We start from the raw sequence: 27,724 nt of genomic DNA on the forward strand, positions 1-27,724 counted from the left end.
AATATATATCCCTAATTCTATAATCTTAGCGCCATCTGTGCACTGAGATTATAGAATACTAATATGCTCATAAATGTATTATTCACGCATATAAGTGCCGGTTAGGCCCTAACCAGCATTCTATAAGCTTAACATACAACCCACAAACTGTGCAACTGAAAGGGGACAAACAGATGGGCGAGGCATGAGTGGGCACCATACTTAGGGGTCCTTTTACCTGCTGCAGTAAAGGGGGGGCCTCAGCATACGTTAAAAACATGTGCTGAGGCCCCCTTTTACCAAAGAGGGTAAAAGGATGTCTTATTCTAAGAACAAGAAATGGCTATGCAGTAAGTGAACCACTTGCCGTGCAGCCATTTCGGGGGAAGGGTACTTACTGCCACCCATTAAAATGGCGGTAAGGGCTCCCAAGCTAACTGGTGGTAACCAGGCAGTGTGTGATGCTACTCGATTACCGCTGGGTAAGCACCAGCACTACAAAAATAGAAACTATTTTTGTTGCGCAGGAAATGGCGTGTGCAAAGGGAGGGAATTACCACTGGGCTCCTGCGGTAGCCTGGTGGTAGTTCTGGAATAATGAGTGGTAAGCCCGTGTTGGGCTTACCGACGCTTAGTAAAAGGGCCCCTTAGGCATGTAACTTATAGAACACTGTAAGTGACTCACTAAAGTGCAATTAGTCACTAAAGTAACATTTATGCCTTCCTTTTATATGGTATAGGTGACAGCACCTAAATACTGACACACAAATGCCAACTTATGCTCTATTCTATAATGGAATCTGGATGCCCAGTTTTTGTTATAGAATTTACACTGCATTTTAGGGTCCAAATTTAGGTGTCCTTTATACCATTGCCCCATTCTGCATATCTTTGTAAATATTTCAATGTAGTGGCGATTCACCCCATTTGACAAACCTAAATGTGTGTAAGTGCTGCCAATTAAGTGGTGTGGTCATAATTTTAATTTGGTTTTTATTTTGGATGTGGAAATAAACTACATAGGTTTAAGGAAAATGACTCTCTTAATCCCTCGTGTAAACCTTGAAAGAATTGAGCACATTAAAACTTATGTTTGTCTTTGAACTAATGTGAAACCTGTCATGAAAAGTTTTCCCCATACACATGGGGAATACATTATGTAGATTTTAGCTCCGCCCAGCCATGTCCCCTTCAAATCTTTGCATGGTGTGGATCTCTATGTCTAAATAGTGGCTTTCTAAAATATATGAATATATTTCTAAATTAATGGCTATTATGTGCGTGTGTGAGAGAGAGTACATAAAAATGCACATCTTGATAATGTATATTCTCAGACTGAGCTTACCACTGCTTGGTTCACTGTAGTATTGGCTGATATAGTTATTCATGTCATCTTTGACCATGACCTCTGGACAAAAAAAATTATAAAGTTAGCTTGTTACCATCTGTAATTAAAAATTATAAACTCTGTTGTAATAAACATTCTCAGATTGATTCAAACTTTCTGTTCATACCAACTTAATACATTGCTAGACTACCTATCAGGAGCCGCAGAAAGCTTCAACACACAAGAAGTGATCTCTGACTTTTTTCATGTTAAAGGCTCCGGAGGCCACTGAAATATTTTAGACATACAAGTGTAATTTTAAATACTAATTTTCATTCTACAAGGATATATAAAAATAATGAATATTCTAAGATGGAGACTTTTGTGTTGTCCTAATGTTATTTTACCAATGTTACTAGCTGGGAATAGAAAATAGAAAATTTTCTTATTTATGATATGATAAAAACAGGGGAAGCATGGGCTGGATCTAAGAGGCTTTAAATGTGTCTTCTCTTGCCCCAAGAATGCTATTTGAACATAAATATTCTTCACCTGGCCTGCCTGTAGTTCCTCATTTGTTACATTCTACTAAATAAGGCAGCCCTCAAGTCAACCAGAAGGCTCTGTTTCTCTGCACACATTAAACTTATAAGCAGATGAGTAACCCTCACTTGCTAGATCACTGGTTTAGAAAGATACTAATCATTCATGTGGATCCCTTATTAAGGGGCCCTTTTACAACGTCATGGTAGAGTTATCATGGAATGAGGGATAATGTAGACAGCACCCCAATACTACAACCGTTATGACCCAGAAATGGCTGCACGGCAAGTGTGCACTCATCACACAGCCATTTCCTTTTTTTGGCTTTTTACCCACTGCAGAAAAAGGGGCCTCGGTGCGTGGCTAATCAAGTTTCTAGTTTCTTTATTATTTGATATACTGAGCGGTTTACATATGTAATTATATAGAAAAAAAGAAGAAGAAATCAAACAAAAAAAGGGGTAAAAAAGAGAATTCCATTAGGACAGGAGAGAAGAAGGAAGGAACAGTAAAAATAGGGCTACAGTGCCCTCCAGGGTTCCCTACAGCACCTTGGTAAAGGGCCCTAAGTTACTGCTTCCACTCAAAGGCAGACAATGGAATGTTAGCTCACCAAAAAGAAAACTTATTAACGGAAAAGCAACACTGTTGGCAGACAGAACTGAAAAACCAACTTTACTCACCTGAAGGAAGGATGCAGTACCATTGGGAGGTGGGTAGAGAAAAGGCCCTGCGAAGCTCCACTGGGTCGTGTGTGCATCAATTGACGACACATGACCCAGTGGAGCTTCGTGGGGCCTTTCTCTACCCACCTCCTGACAGTGCCGCATGCGTCAGGTGAGCATATTCAATTATCTATTATCATTTATTGGGGGGGGGGGGGGTGCATATTGAAGACCACTGAATTACAGATTACATTACAGCTGTGGTATGGTAGAGAAGGATGGATTGCAAGCGCACTATTTTATCTAAACATATGTAAAAAATAAATGGACTCTCCAGTTGTTTAATTATATTATTCCATGTTTTTATATTCCTATACTTTGTCGTAACCACTACCACATATTGTAACGTTACCCCGACATATAGTATGATTGCATTTTGTCACATAAAATACATTTTCAAACTTACATAGAATGAAATCATCAAATATTCCAGGGGTGGTTTAAAGAACATTTTATATGAACTGGTGGATTTTTAGTTTACTAAAAATGAATGGAACGCAACTCAAGATTACTAGACAAAGATTGCCTGTAGAACTGCAATAAAAGCACTCAGCAAATCCTTCATTCTAAAGTCCATCGCTTCTGACTTTTACATTTACAAAACTGCTACATATCAATAACTGTGCTCCATTAACCAAGGATGCCATCCATATACTGATTCATGCTCTCGTCACTATTCTTGACTACTGAAACTCTCTTCTTCATGGTACCTGACAAGTTGCTCTTAGAATACTGCAATGGTACAGAGCACTGCTATTAGGATTCTCCATAGTATTCTATAAATAGTGACCATGTCATTCCACTATTTATAGAATACCACTGGCTGCCTCTTATACAGTTAAATTTAAGATACTTGTTATTAAGGCTATGTGGGTAGGTTTACCTGCATCTTTTTTTAATGTACATAACCCTCATGTTCCTCTGTGATTCTTGTACTCATGCAATGATAAAATTACTTGTAATTCCCACTCCTTCCCATGCTCTGTTGGCATTAACTCATAATTTGGCCCTTTTCATACTTGTCCCCCTTAACTGGAATTTTCTCTCTAAATATCTCTGTCTTGAATTATACTTGCCAAAGTTTAAGATAGCTCTTAAAGTCTACTTTTTCTAGCATACATTTGGTGATGTTTAGGTTGCACCTCCGAGTCCAACAGAATAAGCAGCATTGAGTCACTCTCTATCCTGGCCTTTTTTTCTTCTGTATTATATGACTGTATACTGTTTTGATATGTTTTAAATTGTGGCATAGCAAGACTAGTAATAAATGTAACCATTAATTTAACTTTCAGTAAGTAATCAGTAACTGATTAGCTTCCCTAAGCTAAACACTATAGATTTCGACACTTTAGTAAAAACAAAACTGGATTATGCTTTCCAATATATTGTTTTACTGCCAGGAAAACATCTAGTGTGAGCTTCAATTTGAAAAGGAACCTCATCTGCCCAATTTATGGCATATCATATGCTTTAAAAGCTTCCTTTCTTTTTAAGTGCTCTTTACAATATCCTCTTTCACAACAACATGCTCATCCCTAGGAGAGAGATTTCCCACAGTCCCTTGGGGTTTTGTGGCTACAGGCCTGCCTTTTCATAGTACATTGTGGTTTGCAGGTGAAAGAAACCGATGTTTTCTGTGGAACACTTTCTTCACCAAACAAGATCCAAACCACTAAAGCACTCTGTACCTGAAATAGCTGTACTAAAAAGACAGCAATCTAATCTGACACTGAAAGGGAGCATGGTTGTTTTCATGGTTTTTATTGAATCTTAAAAGCTTTTTTGGCCCTGCTGATCTTTAAATGATTGCAGTCAAAGGTGTGCTTTTTGCTAATACTGGAGTTTTAAAGGGAGGACTTGGTGCAGGAATATGACTATTGCACAGTTTCAGTTATCTGATGTTAAAACTAAAATTCACTACCTGGCATCTCTGCCATTCATAATTGATATTATAATTGCCACCAAATGTTCTCAGGTGATAATGTACATATTTTAGATGGAAAACACTACTTGTACAGGTGCATAGCTAAGCTGAGCATCAGGACTGGCGATTTAAACTCTGCTATAACATCTCATTAGGTAGCAATAACATGGTTCCATTTTTAAGCATGTTTTAATTTAGTTCAAACTGTGGAGGGTGTGCCCATCTGTACACCTTGTCCATCCATCCTTATTGTAAAACACTCTCACACACGCCACATACACACACACTGTACCATTTACAGGAACATACAATTCACATACACCAGTTCCAACATAAACCCCATATATTTCTCTCAACACATCCACACAGGCCCTGCAACTCTACAAAGACATATAGGATACAGTCTGTTTGAAATATGTGAGATGCAGTGGCGTAGCTACGTGGGGCCTGAGGGGGCCGGGGCCCCCGCAGATTCACCCCAGGACCCCCCTCCCGGCGAACCCGCCCCCGCCACCGCCTACCTTTACTTTTGCTGGCGGGGGATCCCACTCCCCGCCAGCCGACGTCTTCTCAGTCCTTCCTGCTCTTCAATTTGTTTGCTGACGTCCTGCACGTAATTGTACGTGCAGGACGTCAGACTCAGAGAACAGGACGTCAGCAAACAAATTGAAGAGCAGGAAGCGACTGAGAAGAAGACGTCGGCTGGCGGGGAGTGGGATCGCCCGCCAGCAAAAGTAAAGGTAGGCTGCAGCAGCGGCGGGTTCGCGGCTGGAGGGGGGGGGGGGCGGCGCCGGGGGGGAGGGCTAAAATGTGCCCCCTCTCCCCGGGCTCTGGACCCCTCCCCCACGGAAGGCTGGCTACGCCCCTGGTGAGATGGCACCTATGTGATGGAAATGGCCAGAATGAACTTCCATTTTCAAACTGAAACATTCAAATTATGAATGGTGGAAAACAAGGGACATGGATGACTGTGTGGCAGCATAGGAATGTCCATCTTATAAAATGGCTACATAAATGTCCATGCTGAGCAGAAAGGTAGCCTAATGGTTAGAGCAGAGGATTTAGCCTCATGGGACCCAGGTTCAAATCCCACTTCAACCGTTTGTGATTTTTTTTTTTATGAACCCTCCAGGAACAGAAAAATACCTACTGTACCTGAATGTACACCACTTCAAATAGCCTTCAGGCTTGCAGGTGTCCTATACACTCAGGAACAGTAGGTACAAGGGCTCACAATAAAAAAAAAAGCTGAAGTGGGATTTGAACCTGGGTCCCTTGACTCGAAGTCCATTGCACTAACCATTAAGCTACTCCACATGCTACTCTGTTAAGAATATCCATAATACCTGAAAGAATATCCATAATCCAAAAATTGCACACGCAAATTTAGGCATGTTCCCAATTTACATGCACAATTTAATAGAATAATGAGCTAATTAATACCAATAACTGGCTTTTAAACAAGTAATTATTGGCACTAATTAGATTTAATTGGGTCTTACCTGCATAAAGTTAGCATAGCCCAAAAAAGGGGGCACAGGAATTGGAGGGTCATGGGTGTTTCGGGGCGGAAGGGGGGGGCGTTGTTTTGATTATGCGCATAATTACAAAATATGGGTGCTCCATGTGTAAATTTAGACTCGGGCATTTGCACCATGCTTTTGTTGGTGCAAACATAATCTAAAAGGCCTTAAAAACAATGCATGACTTACTAGCCTTCCGGAAGTTTCTAAAGACCAACCTGTTCGAGAAGACATATCATACTGAGCCATCACAAATGACCTAACATCAAAACTTTATTAGAACCAGATGATACCATATTCTCTACACCTGATTCCATCAATCAATTTGTCACCTATGAACATTAACGCACTACTCCCTTATCTCTTAGCCTGTCATGAACTGCTTATCCAATGTACTTTATAATTTACTTCTAACATTTATGAACTTTACTGTAACATTACTTTGCATTTCTCACTCTGGAAATGGCGATCGCCATCACGGAATAATGTAAGCCACATTGAGCCTGCAAAGAGGTGGGATAATGTGGGATACAAATGTAACAAATAAATAAAATAAATAAATAATACCGGAAGCTGTCATAGAGCCTGGTATCCCTTTCCGGTTTCACATTTGGGGGAGAGGGAGGGGGACAGCAACTACTGGGGGATTAACGAGGAGTGGTGCCTTAATCGCTCCAGTGGACAGCTGCTCATTCAGAGCACCTTTCTGTAACCTGGATGTGACAGGTACCAGGTCTAAATACAGACATCCATCTTTTTAGACATGGACATTCCTTCTCCTTCTGTGATTGGAGTTGGATGCCCCATATTTTGGGCCCTCCCTAGCCCCACCCAAAACACACCCAGACCATGTCCCCTTGTCATAAGGGCATACTGCAGTGTTAGACATCCATATCTTGCCTTTGTATAAAATTGGGATTTGGACGTCTATACCCTATGGACATCTAAATGCCAGTTTTCAGATGTCCAAAACAAGACTAGAGCTTCTAAACTAACCACCACTATGTTCTAATACTCCAGGACCTTCAGTCAATTTACAGTGAAAATAGAAGGAGTCTGTCAAGAAAGAGCCAGCCAGGCAAGGAATACCACATGCAGTGCTCTATGCTGCAAAATCATGTTGCAACTGAAGCAGCTCAGCCAGAGGCTTGAGGTACATAAGAATAGCTATACTGGGTCAGACCAATGGTCCATCTAGCCCAGTATCCTGTTTCTAACAGTGGCCAAGCCAGGTCACAAGTACCTGGCAAAAACCCAGGTGGTGGCAATGGGGCTGGGCCCAGGGCAGGGCTGCCACCACATCCCCTCCACTCAGGCTGCTGCCACCCCCCCCTCCATTTGGGCCGATGCTGTGGCTGCCCTCCCAACTCAGGCTGCCACCACTTTACCTTCCTGCTCCTCCCTCAGTCTTTTGCTGTCCTGCTCCTGTGTGCCGGAACCTGGGTTGGGTTATTGTGTTAACACAATCACTCGGGTCCCGAAACACAGGAACAGGAGAGAAACAGACTGAGGGAGCAGAACCTTCTGCTTGTCTCCTGAAGCCATGTTGGCATTGGGTCCCACCTTAGAAGTCCGGGGAATTTTGCCCCCCTTGACCCCTCCTCTTGGCGGCCCTAGTAACATTCCATGCTACAAATCCCAGGGCAAACAGTAGCTTCCCCATGTCTGTCTCAATAGCAGACTATGCACTTCCCAGGAACTTGTCCAAACCTTTCTTTAAACCCAGATACTCTGACCACTGTTATTACATTCTCTGGCAAAGCGTTCCAGAGTTTAACTATTCACTGAGTGAAAAAACATTTCCTCCTATTTGTTTTAAAAGTATTTCCATGTAACTTCCTTGTGTGTCCCCTAGTCTTTGTACTTTTGGAAGGAGTAAAAAATTGATTCACTTCTACTTGTTCTACATCACTCAGGATTTTGTAGACCTCTATCATATCTCCCCTCATCCGTCACTTTTCCAAGTGAAGAGCCCTAACCTCTTTAATCTTTCCTCATATGAGAGGAGTTCCAATCCCTTTATCATTTTGGCCACTCTTCTTGGAACCTTTTCTAATTCTGCTATATCTTCTTTGAGATACGGCGACCAGAACTCAACACAATACTCAAGGTAAAGGTTGCACCATGGCGCAATACAGAGGCATTATAGTATTTTCCGTCTTATTTATCATCCCTTTCCTAATAATTTCTAGCATCCTGTTTGCTTTTTTAGCTGCCACCGCACACTGAGCAGAAGATTTCAGCACATTATCTACAACAACACCTAGATCTTTTTCTTGGGTGCTGACCCCCTAGATGGACCCCAGCGTCAGGTAACTATGATTTGGACCATTCCTTCCAATGTGCATCATCCTGCATTTGTCCACACTAAATCCCATCTGCCACCTGGATGCCCAGTCTTCCAACCTCCCAATTTGCTAAGCGTGCAATCCAGATATCAACCTGTTCTGATACAATCATCATCTTTTCATCCACATAGTGGCTGAACAAGGCCTTTAGGAAGTTATCAGATTTCTCATGCCTCAAATTTTCTTCCAAACTTTGGTTGGGTTCATGTGTTTTATGTAGTCCTTAATAGAAAATTTGATTAGAAAATGATCAGTCTATGAAAGGGGGTGTTATCTTGATGCCACCAGCCTTGTGTTCAAAGATGTCGACCCCTTTGCAGAACACCAAGTCTAGCATATGGCCCTTTTCCTGAGTTGGATATTTGAACACCTGAGTAAATCCTAGAGCTGCCATTTTATCAAGAAAGGCAGCAGTGGTGGTGTCTGGAGTTTCGATGTGTAGGTTAAAGTTTCCCATGATCAGTAACCTAGGGTAGCTCAGGTTTACCTCAGTCACCAGATTTACCAGTTCTTGCACAGATGATGTGTTGTTGCGAGATGCTCTGTAGACTGAGCAGCCACATTGGTTTCTTATTTCCCAACTGGATTAGGAGGCATTCTGACTCAGATAGGTGGAGGATGGAGACTATGCTCATTTTCACTGTCTCTCGGATCAGGACTGCTACTCCTCTACCCTACTTCCCCCATCTTGGTTAGTGCAGGATATTGAATCCTGTAGGGCATAGTCCAGCCAGCCAGGTCTGGCATTTACTAGGTCCAAGTTTCCAAGTAGTGGTTTGTTAGTTGTGGTTGTAGTTTTAGGGGTTACTTGATGGTGGTAGGCAACTATTCGTAGGGGTATAGTTAGATAAATATTTGGCCTCTTGATGTATGAAGACCTTTGGTTTACTAGGCCAAAGCACATTCTTGTTTAAAGTAGGAAAGATTACAGAGCTCTCTAGCTATTCCATAACAAAAAATAAAGTTTGTCTTTAGAAGCAATTAATTATCCAGTATATGCAGTAAAAACATTCAGTGAATTACAAAGAATGGTTCCTATTACTTACCCTGTAGTGGCCGTGTTTCTATGATGTTTTCAGTAGTATCTTCATCTGAATCTCCAACTGCCATGACCTTATATCTGTCACTCTGCTTGTTGAGCACATGAGGCACTTGCAATGCCGCCTCTCTCTCTGCAACTAGATCCAAATCTTGTTGGGCTAGATGGGCCCTCAGCTGTCTGATTTCAAACTGAGAAGAAAATAAAAGATTCTATGAAAGCAAATCATGTGAGTGTAAGGTAATTGGGAGACACTAGTTATAGCTTCAGAAGAACTGCAAGCAAAAGATTTAGCTAGAACAATTTGTTCTCGAACTTTCAAAGCAAGAAATAGTTTATAAAAACATGGAATTAAACTACAGTGGACACACAAGATAGACACAGTGTGGCCATCATTTACTGAGATACAGGTTTTTATAGTGTAGCATAATAAAAATAGTGCCCCCCCACAAAAAAAAAAACAGTTTAATTATTAGGGATACATATTTCACAAGTATGTCAAATTTCAAAGGAAGGTCATGGCTAGAGAAGGAGAGAGAGGCATATAGGTCTCCTTTTGGGATTTAGCAGATATTTCTTCATGGTAAAATGTGGCTCTTTGTTCTTCTACTGGTAAATTATCCAAAGCATCTATTATCATCTTAGTAAATTTGTTCCTCATATATCCTTTTTGTATCCCCCTCCAACTTCTCATCATGACCCCTTGATCTTGAGTTTATTTTTCCAAAGAAAATACAGTACCACTGACTTGAACTTTACTGACACCCAAGGGATATTTGAACGTTTTTATCATTTTTCATCCTCCTTCTTTCCTCCAAAAAATACATTTTCTCCCCTCTTTCCTTCAGAGAATGCATTTTAAATTTCTTGATCATCTCTAGAGAATGCTTGTATTACAGGCCCTGTGCTCTCCTTCTGTTTTTATCTTCTTAATATGCTTCCAAAATGAATACAGTACCTAAGGACACCTCCTCTTAAACACTTATGGATACTATTACACTTCTCTGCTTCTTTTATCACCTTGCTCTCCTTCCTGCCTGGTACTTGCCATTTTTTTGTCCTAACTAGTTGGGCCGAAAATGTCTGTTTGTCTGTCTGTCTGAGCAAAACAACTCTGAAATCTGGCACAAGAGAAAACCCAATGAAAAGACACAGGGGTAGATATTCAGTGTAGTTTAATGGGCTCCTGCCCACAAACTACAATAAGCTGGAAAGTTGTCCATATTCAGCAACACATAACCAGGTGGCGTCACTGAATATCAGCTCTGACCAACCCAGCGCTGTCTGGACAGTTACAGGACGGTCACAAAAGTTACATGGGCATCGGCCATATTCAGTTCTCACCCTCTACATGCAGCCCATCATAATCTTCTAATTATCCCTTCCCACTTTAGTTAAATTTGATACGGCCTGTTTATCTTGCTTTATTATTGCCCCTACGCTCTAGAACAAGGGTTCTCAACCCAGTCCTTGGGACACACCCAGCCAGTCAGGTTTTCGGGATATCCACAATGAATATGTATGACATTTGTAAATGCTACCTTCATTGTATACAGATTTATCTCATGCATATTCATTGTGGGTATCCTGTAAAACTGACCGGCTGGGTATATCCCAAGGACTGGGTTGAGAACCACTGCTCAAGAAAGAGTTGGTTGGATGGGAACAGCTGAAAGAAGTAGAACAGCAGTGGGTGAAAATGAAAAGAGCTGTGTTAAAGGCGACTAACCTTTATGTCAGAAAATTACATAAGAGTAAGTAGAAACGAAGGCCATTCTTGTTCTTGAATGCAGTAGCTAAAAAGGTAAGGGAAAGAAGATTAGCCTTCACAAGTTACAAGAGGACTCAGAAAGAGGAAGACAGGCAAAAATATATGGAAAAGCTGTCAGGAAAGTGAAGAGACAAATGGAAGAAAAGATAGCCGATACAGTAAAACTGGGGGACAAGACATTTTTCAGATCTATAAATGAAGGAGGAAGTGCCAAAATAGCATTGTGAGGCTCAAAGCTGAGGGGGAGAAATATGTAGAAACCGATAAGGATAAAACTGAACTGCTTAAGAATTATTTCTGTTCTGTGTTCACAGATGAAAAGCCGGAGGTAGGACTGCAGAAAACAAATGCTGAGGGGGATGGTCGTGTGGTAGACTGGGACCGATTCTCAGAAGACTGTGTTTGTGAGGAGCTAGCTAAACTAAAAGTAGACAAAGTGATGGGGCCTGATGGGATACAAGGAACTCGGAGATGTTCTGGCAGCTCTGCTGTCAGACCTCTTCAATGCCTCCTTAGAGTCTGGAGTGGTCCCGGAGGTCTGGAGAAGGGCAGATGTGGTCCCTCTGCACAACAGTGGAAGTAAGGAGGAGGTTGGGAATTACAGACCTGTCAGTCTGGCCTCTGTGGTAAGTAAACTAATGGAAATGCTTCTAAAGCAAAGAATCATGAGGTTTCTCAAATCGAATGGATTGCAGGACCCGATGCAGCATGGTTTCACTACAGGCAGGTTGTGTCAGATGAATCTGACTGTCTTCTTCGACTGGTTGACCAAACAGTTGGATGTGGGAGGGACGCTTGATGTGGTATTGTTGCAGGAATTACCACTATTGTTAGCAGAATCTGTGGTACTTCAGGAGTCAAACACCACACACCAGAATGAGAGAGAAATCTTCTTTATTTGCCAGCAAACAAAGTAGGACATCAGCGCTAGCTCTCTCCTTCTCTTCAGCTCTCTGTGTCTTGTGTCTCCTGTCTTGGTTCCTTCTCGTCTAACGTAAGCTGCTTCTGTTCTCATTTATATAGGGTCCTAAACCCTTCTAGCCCCCCTTTCTCACCAGATGGTAAAGAATAGATTGATTACCCTGTCTTGAACTAATTATCTCTACACATTTACTCAAAAATATCAGTTACATAGGTTTGAGATATTTCCTAAACTGACCTATGACCTGGGGCCTCTCAAACTAGACAATGTGGCACCTATCTCCTGCATTTTATTATTATTAAATTCTCAGATTCCCAGCTAACTTCATACTAACTGCTAACTGGACTCTGGCATTCATTAAGGGGCCAAGGGGCCAGTCTTGCTTAATGGCACACAGACATGGTTTGTTATTACTTTCAGGAGGCCAGTCCCACACTTAACTATAATCCATCAAGGAGAAGACTTGACTTTTCCTGACCTCTTTCACCTAGCTAGGACTGTGGATAATTCAAACCAGATGATGACCTCTTAAACTGCAGACAAATCTCACTTGAAAAGTCAGACAAAGATGTAACACTGAATTAAAAAGATATTTTACATAAAGAAATAGAACTTATTAATTAAACAGAATAAAACATATTTTAAAATAAGCAGAAATCAGAATTCCTTATAAGACAAAATCTAAATTATCAAGAATTATTTAAATCTACTCTATCTCCTTCTAAACAGCGTTCAGCCTAATCTTTTAAAACTGCAGTATCCCTTGCTTAGAATGGCATCCAGATGTGGTAAATAATACCTATGAACCAGCCTTAACAATCCATCACTCAAAAAGGGACAAAGAAAGTTTCATTTCTCTCTGACCTTTCTAACCTCTAGTCTAGCAAAAGCTAGACATTTGAGTAATTAAAACCAGATGGCATTCTACCACTTTACAGGACTGAACCAAACTTAAACAGAATTAACAAATTAATATGATTTCTCTGTCCAAGCTGCCTCAGTATACTTGGATTTCAGCAAAGTCTTTGACACTGTTCCGCACAGGCGACGATAAATAAATTGAGTGCCCTCGGTATGGGACCTAGAGTAACAGATTGGGTTAAAAATTTGTTGACTGGCAGGAGACAGAAGGTAGTGGTAAATGGAGCTTGCTCTAAGGAAAGGGATGTTATCAGTGGTGTGCCGCAGGGATCGGTCCTCAGGCTGGCCCTTTTTAACATCTTTGTGAGTAATATTGCGGAAGGGCTGTATGGTAAGGTTTGTCTCTTTGCAGATGATACCAAACTCTGTAGTAAGCTGAACACCCCTGAGGGTTTGGATGACATGAGGAAGGATCTAGCAAAGCCTGAAGACTGGTCTGAACATTGGCAATTAAGATTTAATGCTAAAAAATGTAGGGTCATGCACTTGGGTTACAATAATCCAAGGGAATGGTATCGTATAGGGGTGAAGTGCTTCTGTGTACGGAAGAAGAGCGGGACTTGGGGGTGATTGTGTCCAAAGACCTTAAGGTGGCCAAGCAGGTAGAAAAGGCGACAGTCAAAGCCTGAATGATGCTTGGGTGCATAAGGAGAGGGATGACCAGCAGGAAAAAAAAAAGAGGTGATAGTGCCCTTGTAGAAGCCTCTGGTGAGGCCCCATTTGGAGTACTGCATGCAATTCTGGAGACCGCACCTACAGAAAAATATAAACAGGATGGAGTTGGTCGAGAGGGTGGCTACAAAACTGGTAAACATATGGGGACAGGCTCATGAACCTCAACATGTGTATGCTGGAAGAGAGGCGGGAGAGAGGGGATATGATAGAGATGTTTAAATACCTCAGTGGCATTAATACATAGGAAGGTGAGCCTTTTCCAAATGAAGGAAAACTCTGGAACAGGGGCATAACTATGTGTGGGCATGGGTGGGCTCAGGCCCACCCAATCTTTTGTGACCCTTTTCATCCACCCGCTATGCAGTACGAGATCCCTCCCATTGCACCACACCAGGTCCACGCTAATAAACAACCAAGGCAGAGGCGTGGGACTGTGGCTCTCTGCCTGCTGCTACTGCTTCCTGTGCCAGCCCGGAAGTTTACCACAGAAGAGGCAGGACCGGCACAGGAAACAATAGTGGCAGCCAGAGAGATGCGGTCCTGCACCTCTGCCTTGGCTGTTTATTAGCGTGGACCCGGTGAGGTGCAACGGGAGGGATATCATGGTGCATGGCAGATGGATGAAAGGGGAGAGAGAAACGTGGCAAGGGGAAAGTGTTGTCAGCGCCGCTGCTCCGGTTTATCCCGTCTCATAAGGTAAGAGCAAGAGCCATGGCGTTAGCCACCCTGAGTAGCTTGCCCTGTTCGGTTGTGTCCTTGATTTGTGCCCCCAGCTGGGCCCACCATCCTTATCCCATTAGATGCCTGGTCTCCCAGGATGCGGCCTCCTCCTTTTTCCTCGGCTCTCCAGTCCCCCCTTGTCTTCACTGCCGAGGGGGAGGTATGTTGGTGGATTTCTGGGCAGGGGTGGGCTCAATGCCAAGATTAAAATAATAATTTTAAAAAAGGTTGTATGTTTTATGTTGGTTGTTGGGTAGGGTGGTCACTGCAGCGCCCAAGACATTAAAAAAAATAAAATGTTTTATATTTAATGCTGGTTTGCTTCAGGGTGGAGGGAGGGGGAGATTGGGAAGAGAAGGGTAGATACCAGACTATGGGGGGATAGGTAGAGGGTAGAACAGGGCTGACGCTAGGCTACAGGGAGAGGTGGGAGGGTAGAGCTGATGCCTAGTTGCAGGGATAGATGGTGGGGAAGGGAAGGATAGGGCTGATGCTGGGCTATGGGGATAGATTGAGGGGTAGAGAAGGGCAGAGAAGGGCTGATGCCGGGCTACAGGACCATTTTTAATTTTTGGTCATCTATTCTGTAATTGCTGAGGGTTGGTATGTGTTCTGCATGTGACCAAGGTAAGAGATTCCGCTGGCATGTGGTCTGTGTGGTATGAGTCTGACTTGTTTGAATTTTCCAATGGAATGTGTATTGCTGCTATGTATATTCACCTCTGCATTTATAAAAGTACTGTTGTTGGTATTCGTGTTCAGAATTGGTATTAAGGAGCTTCTTTGCAGGCTTTAGTGTTTATTCATAAAGTACCTTGCAGTGAAGGGATTTTGTATTTCTATTATTGAAGTGCTACCAGAATTTGAATACATTTTTCCTAGGTAATTATATTGCAGGATCCTGCCATGTGTGTTGAGAAGTTTGCCACTGTAGTAGACTTATGTATGGTCAATTTTAAGATATGGGATAATGTAATCATATTTAAAAATATCACATTTTCCATTAAATATGTATGTGGTTATGTTGATGCAGGACAGCAGTTGGGCAGATTACTTAGAAATCCATTATCAAGTGCATTCTAAGGCATTATTTTGTAGTATCACAAGAAACACTACTATATACACAGTGCCCACCCATATTAGTTCTGGGCCCACCCAAAGTCTCAGATCTGACTATGTCACTGCTCTGGAAAGAAGGCATAGGATGAAGTTAAGAGGAAATAGGCTTAGGAAGAATCTAAGGAAAATACTATTTCACAGAAAGGGTGGTAGATACGTGGAATGGCCTCCCAGTGGAGATTGTGGAGATGAGTACTGTGTCGGAATTTAAGAAAGAGTGGGACAGGTACGTGGGATCCCTTAGAAAAAGGAGAAGCTAGTGGTTATTGAGGAAGGACAGACTGGATGGACCATTTGGCCCTTATCTGCCGTCATGATTCTATGTTTCTATACTTCTATGCAAGTAGGGACAAGCAAACTACATTATGGTAGCACTCTGTAAAATTATGATTTCAATGTTACGCCCCCCTGACTAGGGAAATCTGAGTCCTTAGGTCCTGGATACACTGACAAACAACTGACACAAGTCCCAAATGATAAAACTAAAAACAGATTTATTTACAATCAAGTAAAACAACCAAAAATTAAAATGGACATAATTAGAATTTTGTATTATGTTTGGGATTGATGATCTACTGTACTATTTCCCTTAGGGGTTTTGTATTTGGTCGAAAATTCAATAAAAACAATTTCAAGTTACAATGGAGATAATTAGAATGTACTGATACATGCTTATTATGTGCAAATACTAGGTAGCTAAGGAAGAGGTAATAGACAAATGCTCTTTAAACGTTGTCGTGTGACCACTTATCAGAAATGTTTCAGAGTAAACACACTCTATAGGCCCACAAATTGGACAACCTGCCTATTATCCCATGCACAAAGCTTGTTTATACAACCTGATGGTGAAGCAAATCTCTTCTTCCTCGGAATAGAGATGTAGGTCAGAAGGTGGTCAGGCTGGCTGGACACAAAGAGGGGCATAATCGAATGGGGCACCCAAGTTTTCCTGAGGACGTCCTCGTGAAGGGGCGGAGAAACCCATATTATCGAAACAAGATGGGCGGCCATCTTTTGTTTCAATAATACGGTCAGGGACGCCCAAATCTCCACATTTAGGTCGACCTTAGAGATGGTCGTCCCTAGAGATGGCAGTCCCCGATTTTCGACGATAATGCAAACTGAGGACGCCCATCTCAGAAATGACCAAATCCAAGCCATTTGGTTGTGGGAGGAGCCAGCATTCGTAGTGCACTGGTCCCCCTCATATGCCAGGACACCAACCGGGTACCCTAGGGGGCACTGCAGTGGACTTCACAAATTGCTCCCATGTGCATAGCTCCCTTACCTTGGGTGCTGAGCCCCCCAACCCCCCCCCAAAAAAAAACCCCCACTCCCCACAACTGTACACCACTACCATAGCCTTAAGGGGTGAAGGGGGGCACCTACATGTGGGTACAGTGGGTTTTGAAGGGCTCACATTTACCACCACAAGTGTAACAGGTAGGGGGGGGGGTGGGCCTGGGTCCGTCTGCCTGAAGTGCACTGCACCCACTAAAACTGCTCCAGGGACCTGCATACTGTTGTCATGGAGCTGGGTATAACATTTGAGGCTGGCATAGAGGCTGGCAAATAATGTTTTTAAAGTATTTTTTTTTTAGTGTGGGAGGGGGATGGTGACCACTGGGGGAGTAAGGGGAGGTCATCCTCAATTCCTTCTAGTTGTCATCTGGTCAGTTCGGGCACCTTTTTGAGGCTTGGTTGCAAGAAAAAATGGACAAAGTCGGCCAAGTGCTCGTCAGGGACGCCCTTCTTTTTTTCATTATCGGCCAAGGACGCCCATGTGTTAGGCATGCCCCAGTCCCGCCTTTGCTACGCTGCCGACACGCCCCCCGTGAACTTTGGTCATCCCTGCGACGGAAAGCAGTTGAGGGCGCCGAAAATTGGCTTTCGATTATGCCAATTTGGGCGACCCTGAGAGAAGGACATCCATCTCCCGATTTGTGTCAGAAGATGGGCGCCCTTCTCTTTCAAAAATAAGCCTGAAAGTGTTATAATGATGAAGAAATGAGTAGAGGAGGTTCAGTAGAGTTCACAAGCTGATGAGACCACGAGATGACAGATCGGGATCTGATGATACCACCAGATCATTCTTAACCCCCTGAGATGCCTTTTTATATTGTTCTGATAAGAGGCTCTGTCTCCGAAAATAAGATAAATGATTGGTTCTGTTCTGGACTTGAAGAACCATGTCTTCTGACATCATTCTGGAAACTTTCTTGGAACCCAGGCTCTGAAGGGGCTAGGGTTAACTTGACCAGAAGTTCTTGTCTCTGAACAAGAGGTTCCTTTCACAATGAATGCCCACTTCTTGCATAAGCCAAAGTGGGTCACAGGAATCTTCCTGCTGAAGTACAGGCCTTAGCAAATACTGAGACAGACTTTCCATGCCCCCCTTAGTTCATCTCTTCTTTCCCTCCCCTACACCCTTCAGATTGCTAGTATCTCCCAATTCCCTCTCTAGCTCTCCCCCTGTAGCCAGCACTTCCCCTTCTTTTCTCTACCCCACCAGGTTGCCAGCATCTCCCATTCCCCTCTAACCCCTTCCCAGTATTCCAGCTTCTCATCTCCCCTTTTCTCCCCTTCCTCCCACATCCAGCATCTACCCCTGCCCTTCACACCCTACTCCCTCCTGCATTGGCCCCGAGTTAAACAAGAGTGAATACTGAGGCACTTCCATGTCCTGCCCTCCTCTGAGTCTGCTTCAGAAGGGGACAGGACATTGTAGCACTTCAGTGTGGGCCCATGGAACACTCATAAGTACATAAGTACATAAGTAGTGCCATACTGGGAAAGACCAAAGGTCCATCTAGCCCAGCATCCTGTCACCGACAGTGGCCAATCCAGGTCAAGGGCACCTGGCACGCTCCCCAAACGTAAAAACATTCCAGACAAGTTATACCTAAAAATGCGGAATTTTTCCAAGTCCATTTAATAGCGGTCTATGGATTTGTCCTTTAGGAATCTATCTAACCCCTTTTTAAACTCCGTCAAGCTAACCGCCCGTACCACGTTCTCCGGCAACGAATTCCAGAGTCTAATTACACGTTGGGTGAAGAAATATTTTCTCCGATTCGTTTTAAATTTACCACACTGTAGCTTCAACTCATGCCCTCTAGTCCTAGTATTTTTGGATAGCGTGAACAGTCGCTTCACATCCACCCGATCCATTCCACTCATTATTTTATACACTTCTATCATATCTCCCCTCAGCCGTCTCTTCTCCAAGCTGAAAAGCCCTAGCCTTCTCAGCCTCTCTTCATAGGAAAGTCGTCCCATCCCCACTATCATTTTCGTCGCCCTTCGCTGTACCTTTTCCAATTCTACTATATCTTTTTTGAGATACGGAGACCAGTACTGAACACAATACTCCAGGTGCGGTCGCACCATGGAGCGATACAACGGCATTATAACATCCGCACACCTGGACTCCATACCCTTCCTAATAACACCCAACATTCTATTTGCTTTCCTAGCCGCAGCAGCACACTGAGCAGAAGGTTTCAGCGTATCATCGACGACGACACCCAGATCCCTTTCTTGATCCGTAACTCCTAACGCGGAACCTTGCAAGACGTAGCTATAATTCGGGTTCCTCTTACCCACATGCATCACTTTGCACTTGTCAACATTGAACTTCATCTGCCACTTGCACGCCCATTCTCCCAGTCTCGCAAGGTCCTCCTGTAATCGTTCACATTCCTCCTGCGACTTGACGACCCTTATTTAACTTGGGTCAAATGCAGGTGGAGGTGGGCTGTGGGGGGGGGGGGGGGGGGGAGCAGCGGCAGACTCATTAGAAGGAAGGCTTTCACAAGCACCTGAGCCATCCTGCTGCCCCCTAAAAATCTGCTGCCATGATTAGGAGTCACAATCAGGAAAAGGATGTAAATGTCATCATAGACAATACAATTTAAATTCTCTGTTCGGTGTGCAGAAGTGACCATAAAAAGCAAATAGAATTTCAACAGAATTTCAACTAACACGGCTACCACATTCCTCTACTTAACAGTTAATAGGAAAGGAATGGAGAATACAACAGAGATGATCTCCTCTTTGCTATTTTTTATGCAAATCCTTTCTAATAGCTTTCATCTAATACTTATCACTGTAAACTGTCTTGATAGCTTTTCCCTAAGGATATCAAGTCTGAATAAACTTGAAACTTAAGATTATCATAATGCTTCTGTATTGTTCCATGGTGTGACTGCATTTGGTAAAATGGGGGAATCCTTGAAGAAGTAGCTAACGGCAGGTGTAGACTTTGGACAAGCAGAAGCACAGTGGTCCAAGGTGAAAGTTGCTATAAATATGGTAACGGATCTTTATACAAGGAAAGTAAACAAAAACAAGCGAAACAGGAAGCCTATATGGTTCTCCAAACAAGAGGATGAAAAAATAAGGGCAGAAGAGGCTGTGTCCAAGAAATAGAGAAAAACACAACAAGAGGATCACGGAAAAGAGAACCGGAATAAACTCAAAGAAGCGAAGAGGGAAATACGGCTAGCAAAAGTGCAGGTGGAAGAAAAATGGCTAAAGATGTAACGAGAGGAGACAAGACCTTTTTTAGATACATTGGGGAAAGGAGAAAAGTTAAGAATAGAATTGGTAGACAAGGATGCTGAGAATAGCTATGTGGAAAGTGATGAGGATAAAGTGAACGTGCTAAACAAATACATTTCTTCGGTGTTCACAGAAGAAAATCCTGGAGAAGGACAGCGGTCGGCTGCCGAGGGTATATCTGGGAATGGAGTGGATACTGTGTCGTTCACAGTAGCAAGCATTTATAAACAACTGGAAAATCTGAAAGTGGACAAAGCTATGGGGCTGGATGGGATACATCCCAGGATACTGAAGGAACTCAGAGAAATCCTGACGGGACTTCTTAAGAATTTAATAGATCTTTGGAGATGGGAGAGGTTCCGCGAGATTGGCGATGAGCGGATGTGGTCCCTCTTCACAAAAGCAGGGACAGGGAGAAAGTGGGAAACTACACACCAGTAAGCCTCACATCGGTGGTAGGAAAAATAATGGAATTGCTGCTGAAGGAAAAGATAGTTAACTTTCTAGAATCCAATGCGTTGCAGGATCCAAGACAACATGGTTTTACCAAAGGAGAATCCTGTCAAATGAATCTGATTGATTTCTTTGACTGGGTGACCAAAGAACTGGATGAAGTACATGCGCTAGATGTCCTCACAGAAGACTCTTGAATAAGCTGAGAGGACCCAAAGTGGCGAACTGGATTGGAAACTGATTAAACTGACAGGAGGCAGAGGGTGGTAGTAAATGGAATCTGCTCAGAGGAAAGGAAGGTGAGTAGGGGAGTGCCTTAGGGGTTGGTACTGGGGCTGATTCTGTTTAATATATTCGAGAGAGACATTGCTGAAGGGTTAGAAGGAAAAGTTTGCCTTGTAGACATGAAGACAGCCAAAAAAGTGGATACCCCGGAGGGAGTAGAAACCATGGGAAGAGATCTCCAAAAATTAGAACAACAGTCAAAGGTCTGGCAGTTAAAATTGAATACAACCACATCACAGGATATTAAATATAAAAATAAAGTAAAACAGAGACTAATTAAATCATATTTGCTTAATATGATCCTTTATGTGAATACCCTGTACTTAACACATATCATACAAGAGAATATCGCTAATGGGAAACAAACTAGATGTCATACAAATCTTTATTTTTTATAAAGTACAAAAACATTAACACCCACTATTACTCTTTCACATCCATATATACCACACATTGAAAGCTGGATTAGCCAAAACCAAATACATGATAGGGCTATGCAATAACTCACTTCTTTTTGCCTTGCAGTTCTCCCGAAAAGAGCTGGATTTATGAAAATTCACAAAAATAGTCCAACGAACATGTAAATAATCATTTTCTCAATAAACTATAGATGACTGAAACTGATAAATCCTGCTGCTCCTAGAAACGTTTGGTGATTCTTTTAAATGATGAACACCGCTGACATCATGGAGAAGCTTAGCCACCAAACGCTCACTCAAATCCAGCTTCCTCGATTTCCATCGCTTATGAAACTCAACACGAATCTCACAAGTACTTTCTTGAATAACCCATTAGTGCCCAATGTTCCCATAATAAACCATATGGGAACAAATTGATTTGTTCTCATAGGGGAACATCGGGCACTAATGGGATAAACAAGCCCCATTCAATTCAATGCATTGCCTTGACTCTGGTCGAATTTCGTTTCTAGCTTTATCAAAAGGAATGCTGTAAAACATTTGCAAATCATCAGAATGTCCCCACTACATTCCCCAACAACTCACTCATTTAATATAAACCAATTCAACACCATTATATTACCTGAATATTCCATATATGAATCTGACATCTTCACCATTTATAAAGCAGTTCAGGCGACTACAAATGCCGCACAGGAAACCTGTCCAAAATGCATTATGCCTCACGGTTGCGTGCCAAAACTACGCAGCCCTTGGGTAATATATTGCCTAAATTGATTACATCTGTTATCTACTGAACATTCCCATTCAATTTCCTTGTTCACCCCCCGGCTGTGTGGTGTTCCATAAATAAAGTGCTGCTCCTTATGAACCAGCTTATCTGGGCTCACCTTGCCCTGATTGTTGACTTGTAAAAGCACCAGGAATTTCAACTCGGCAATTGAATGGCCATTTTCCTTCCAATGAGCAGCTAATAGTGCATCCTTCTTGTTAGTTTTAATACTGCTAATATGTTCCCCAATACGTGTTTTCACTTTTCTCATTGTTTGGCCAATATAGTAAAGTACTGCAGCAACCCTGGGGTAACACTATCGTTCTGGTTTCAGTGTTATATTTTCATATGCACATACATTAGAAACCGTTGTACATTACTAATAAATATTTTTTTGATTTTTTTAATATGCTGTAAATCACTCGTGAATAACAATTGTAGCATGCAATTGTTAATTTTAGTGGGTGCTCAGTAAAAAACATGTTGCTGTGGCTGGACTAGTGAAAAGCAACATGAACCTCAGCATCATCGCACCTCTGCCCTCCCTACCATCACCTTAATAATGTAGACTGATTGAACAAAGTCAAGCCTGTATAAAGGATCACGAGAGCGGTGGCACTATTGATGAGCACGAAGGGATCCTCAGCTGGCCTCCTCTGACCCCAAGCTAGGTAGTGGGGATTTTTCCACTATTTAAGTGATACCTTTATACAGGCTTGACTCTGTTCAATCAGTCTACATTATTAAGGTGATGGTAGGGAGGGCAGAAGTGCGATGATGCTGAGGTTCATGTTGCTTTTCAGTAGTCCAGCCACAGCAACATGTTTTTACTGAGCACCCAATATAGTAAAGCCCACAAGGGCAGATAACACAGTATATTACCCCAGCAGAGTTAGTGTCTGTTCTTGAGTGCAAATAAAATAATTTGCAAGAATAGGGAACCTGCACTACATCTGTTTCAAAAGCATACTGACAGTAGATGCAGGCTCCACATTTAAAATGACTCCTACCTGCCACCTGGCGGGGCTTAGAATTGGACAAAATTTCACCCAAGTCTCTCCCCCTACGATAGGCAAACTTGAGATATTCTTGCAAAGCCCTATGTATACCTAAAACATGCCAATACTTTTTATCACCTGGCTAATCCTGAGTGCCGTCGGAGAATAAAGCAACACGTACACTGGCGCATCAGGATTTACAGATGAAACTGGATGTAACAACCATTGTCTATCAGCATACAAGGCTCTTTTGTATGTTTTTCTAACAACTGACAAAATCTTTGAAACATAGCAGTAGTCTGCACCTTATACTGCTCAATGGTGGAACACAAGCGTCTCAGCTGGAGGAATTGACCAATAGGAACACTGTCCCGCAAATGTTTGGGGTGATAACTATAATAATGTAACACCAGATCATTCAGAGAAATAGTAACATCCAAAAAATTAATCTTCTCCCTATTCCACTGAACAGTGAATTTAATGTTCTAGTCTATATTATTAATATATATGACAAATTATCTGAGTTGTTCCTCTGTCCCACTCCAAATCATTATGACATCTTCGATAAATCTCTTCCATGAGATCATGTACCTATCATACTGACATCCTATTTAATTTAATGCCAAGACGTGCAGAGTGATGCATTTGGGGTGCAGAAATCCAAAGGAGATGTACCAGATAGGAGGGGAGAGTCTGACAAGCAAAGCTCAGGAGAGGGACCTTAGGGGTGATGGTGTCTGAGGATCTCAAGGTGACAAAACAATGCGACAAGGCAGTGGCTGCAACCAGAAGGATGCCAGGATGCACAGAGAGGGATATAACCAGCAGAAGGAGGTGCTGATGCCTTGTACAAGTTATTGGTGAAGCCCCACTTAGAGTATTGTGTTCAGTTTTGGAAGCCATATCTTGCTAAGGATGTAAAAAGACTTGAAGCGGTTCAGAGAAAAGTGACCAAAATGTTATGGGGTTTGTGTTGCAAGACATATAAGGAGAGATTTGAGGATCCGAACATGTATACCCTGGAAGAAAGGAGAGACGGGTGATATGATACAGATGTTCAAATATTTGAAAGTTATTAATTTACAAACAAACCTTTTCCAGAGACCGGGCTGACTCAGGAATAATGTCAGGAAGTACTTTTTTAAGGAGAGGGTGGTAGATGCCTGGAATGCCCTCCTGCAGGAGGTTGAGATGAAAACTTTAACGGAATTCAAAAATGCATAGGATAAACACAAAGGAATCCTGTATAGAAGGCATGGAACAAAACAAGCTTAGTGGTGATTAGACAGCAACACCAGTAATTGGGAAGTGAAACCAGTGCTGGGCAGACTTCTAAGGTATGTGCCCTGATTGTGGCTGGACAGATTCAGCTTCCATAACTGGAGAACAAGACCAATGATGGGCAGACTTCTATGGTCTGTGCCCTGAAAATGGCAAGGACAAATCAACACCAAGTATACGTATCATACCTTAGTTTATCTTGTTGAGCAGACTGGATGGACTGTATAGGTCTTTATCTACCTCATCTACTATCTTACTGTGTTACTACGCACCTTGAGTATTTTGTACAATTCTGATCGCCACATCTCAAAAATATATAACGGAATTAGAAAAGATACAGAGAAGGGTAGCCAAAATGATAAAGGGGATTGAACTCACCTATGAGGAAAGGCTAAGGGGCTTAGGGCTCTTAAGTTTGGAGAAGAGATGGCTGAGAAAAGGTATGATAAAAGTCTATGAAATCACGAATGGAGCAAAACAAGTACAATAGAAATGTTGTTTACTTTTTCAATTTGTATAAACAAGGGACATGCCATGGAAGTACTAAATAGTACACTGGGGTGGATCCAAGATTGCTCCCTGAGCAATACACGGGTGTGGAGCTCCTGTAGCATTCTTTGTATTCATGGGGAAATGCAAGAGCCACACAAAGCACGGTAGCATCCGGAACCCGAATTGGACTCACCTTGCCCAGACAAGTATAACTCAAGTTTGCAGTGGCTTCCTGTCCTGGTACAGTCGGAGTAATATCAGGGAGAGATAAGGGGCCAATTTAGGGCATGCTTTCCCTCAATGATAACTCTGAGCCCTGAGTTGCGTTTGCCTCCTCCAATGCTTGGAGTAGCCTCAGTATACACGCCACAATCACCTAGTCTGGAAGTTCAGTGGTCTGGAGTACTTGCTTTGGGCAGTGAAGTTGTGGAACAGAACGATGATGCCTCTTCAATTGGAATCTTTCCTGTCAAGCTAGGAGCCTGCTCATTGGAGCACAGAAGCATGATGGCAGAGATGACCATTACTCCAATGACATCTGAGGACTCCGGAGGACCCTTGAATGGTGGTGAGGCCCCCCAGGGAACCAAAAGTAGTTGTTTTAAAGCCTCCAGTGGTGACTTTAGATTTCATATGGACTGCCTTATAAAAGATGGAAGGCCTTTTTGGCTTCATGAATTGATAGTTCTGAGTCAGGCTGGTCAAGTTTCCCAATGGGTCAAAGTGGTGGAGTGGAAATCTGTTTTTCCAGATACTTCAAGAACTTCTCAGGAAAGATGAAAAGCTTTTCTTGATTTGAAGGAGCTGGAGTTGAAAAATTACTGTGACAGAGGATCAGATAACTGAGTTTAAGAACTTAAACAGCGTTTTTATTAAAGACCTGTTTGCCCTTCGGAGGAAACAGGAAATATTTGAAAACTTTACTATAAGACTGAATTTGCAATTCTTGAATTTTCCTAAGAGTGATCTAGTTCCTCCTTTGGATGTGTTAAGACGTTACTATAGAGAAGTACTTAGGGTACCTCTAGAAACTATTCCCCCAATCACTAGGGCTTTCTATTTACCTACTAAATCTGTGGAAAAAATTAATTGGATCAGAGTTTGGAGGTGGTTTCAGAGGATAGCCATAATGTTACTGCACTGTGAGAGGATTCTCAATTGGAGCCTGCAACTCGTGGGACGCTCTTGGTAACTTTTGCTGTGGAACCTGGCAAAGTTTGGACTCAGAAGCTTTTCTTTAAATACAGAACTGCCTCTTTTTTGGGTTCAACAATTTCTGTTCTTCCAGATACTTCAAGAACTTCTCAGGAAAGACGAAAAGCCTTTCTTGATTTGAAAGAGCCAGTAATTTCTAAGGGCACAACATTGTTGTTACGTTTTTGCCTGTGTATGTGATAAAGTATCAAAATCATAAGTACTTTTTCTCTGACTCAATACGATTGAAGCAATTTTTGGAAAATAGGGCAGCCCAGATTTCTTCCAATATTCTCTCTCTTCCACTTTCAGCTGTAAAGAAACGCTGTATAATGGATCTCCAGTTGTTAGTTCGAGGCTCTTTTATGCAATTTAATTATTGAAGTCTTGAATAGTGCCCTTTTTCTTTTGGGTCCTTTCCTCCTCGCTTTTGGTCTTAAGTCTTATTATCTGTAAGTTTTTCCTTTTTGAATTTATTTGCCTTATTTTTGTATAGATTGATTTGACTGTATTATTTAATGCAAGTTAATCTTGTAATTGTATCTATAAAATTCTATAAATATAAAAATATTACATTTATGACAAAAATGAGAAGAAATTATGCCTTACCTGATAAGCAGTGGAGCTCAGTCAGACAAGGGTAAGTATCACTAGAATACAGCTTTATGTTAACTGAAACATTATTGTAAAGATGTCCTTTATCGTTTAGTGCTATTCTTTTGTATTTTATGTATTGTCTAGAATGATATATTGTGATTTCACAGTAAGTCCTTTGCAACTTGTTTGTTAAGTCATTGTCATTATCGTTTTTTTAGATTGTAAGCTCTTTTGAGCAGGGACTATCTCTCTCCGTGTCAGGTGTTCAGCGCTGCGTGCATCTGGTAGCGCTTTACAAATGCTAATAATAATAATCGTACAATAGTCTTCAGTTATTACCTAAAATCAGCATCTTATTCTTCCTGTTTAAGTTTTAAGAAGTTGTGTGGGGGGGGAGGGGACTGTGACGGTTATGTAGCTACTACAATATGTAAGCTGACTTCTATCTCAGCAATCCTGATTCAATCCATCTTGCTGTCAGTCTTAAAGGAAAATGAGTGCTGTGATTTCAGTCTAGTCCCCTGAGAACCAAGATGCACATTATCAAACCAGCATTTATAATTTAGTATAATTAGCAGTCTGCTTATGAAAAGAGTTTGCATTATTTCAGCATGAATACTGGATGCTATGTGTACTGGAGAAGGGGTAGATAGATACCACTAGTATTGTAACTGCAGATAGCAAAAGAAAAATAAAAGAATGGTCCAACCTCTTTGGAAGGAGTGGCTTAGCTTGCAAAGGGACCCACTATTTATCTAGGAATCAGAAAAGTAAACATAAGACAGTAGACCTTTCCAAGTAATGTTTTGGTGATCAAGTTTCCAACCCTTTCCATTAATGACAATACACAGATTTTTTCAAATGTTTTTGATTTTGCCAAAAGGTTTATGAAGCTTTTAAAAGAGGTCTATTGAGGATGAATACTATACCTAAGAAATAATATTAGTAGTAGATTATAGTTGGATAATGGTTTCTTATTGCAACATTGACCCCCTAATTTTATAGAAGTCACTAAAAACTGCACATGCACCCAATTTGTGCATGCAGTTTAATTGAATAGCAAGCTAATTAGCATAGATAATTAGCTATTAACAATGATTACTGGCATTAATTATATTTAGCTGGAATATATGT

General features: G+C 41.9%; 1 protein-coding gene across 1 annotated transcript in view; it reads right to left on the bottom strand.

The window, feature by feature from the left end:
• The window catches only part of TMEM266 (transmembrane protein 266), a 252,753-nt gene that overhangs the window by 6,986 nt on the left and 218,043 nt on the right, over nt 1-27,724 (bottom strand). The window contains exons 9-10 of the mRNA XM_030187354.1: nt 9,416-9,599; nt 1,325-1,387 (exon numbers count right to left, since the gene is read on the bottom strand). Of these exons, the coding sequence (XP_030043214.1) occupies nt 1,325-1,387; nt 9,416-9,599 (247 nt within the window). The remainder of the gene's footprint in view (nt 1-1,324; nt 1,388-9,415; nt 9,600-27,724) is intronic.

This window comes from Microcaecilia unicolor, chromosome 1 (assembly GCF_901765095.1).
Source record: "Microcaecilia unicolor chromosome 1, aMicUni1.1, whole genome shotgun sequence".
In the NCBI taxonomy this organism is placed as follows: domain Eukaryota; kingdom Metazoa; phylum Chordata; class Amphibia; order Gymnophiona; family Siphonopidae; genus Microcaecilia; species Microcaecilia unicolor.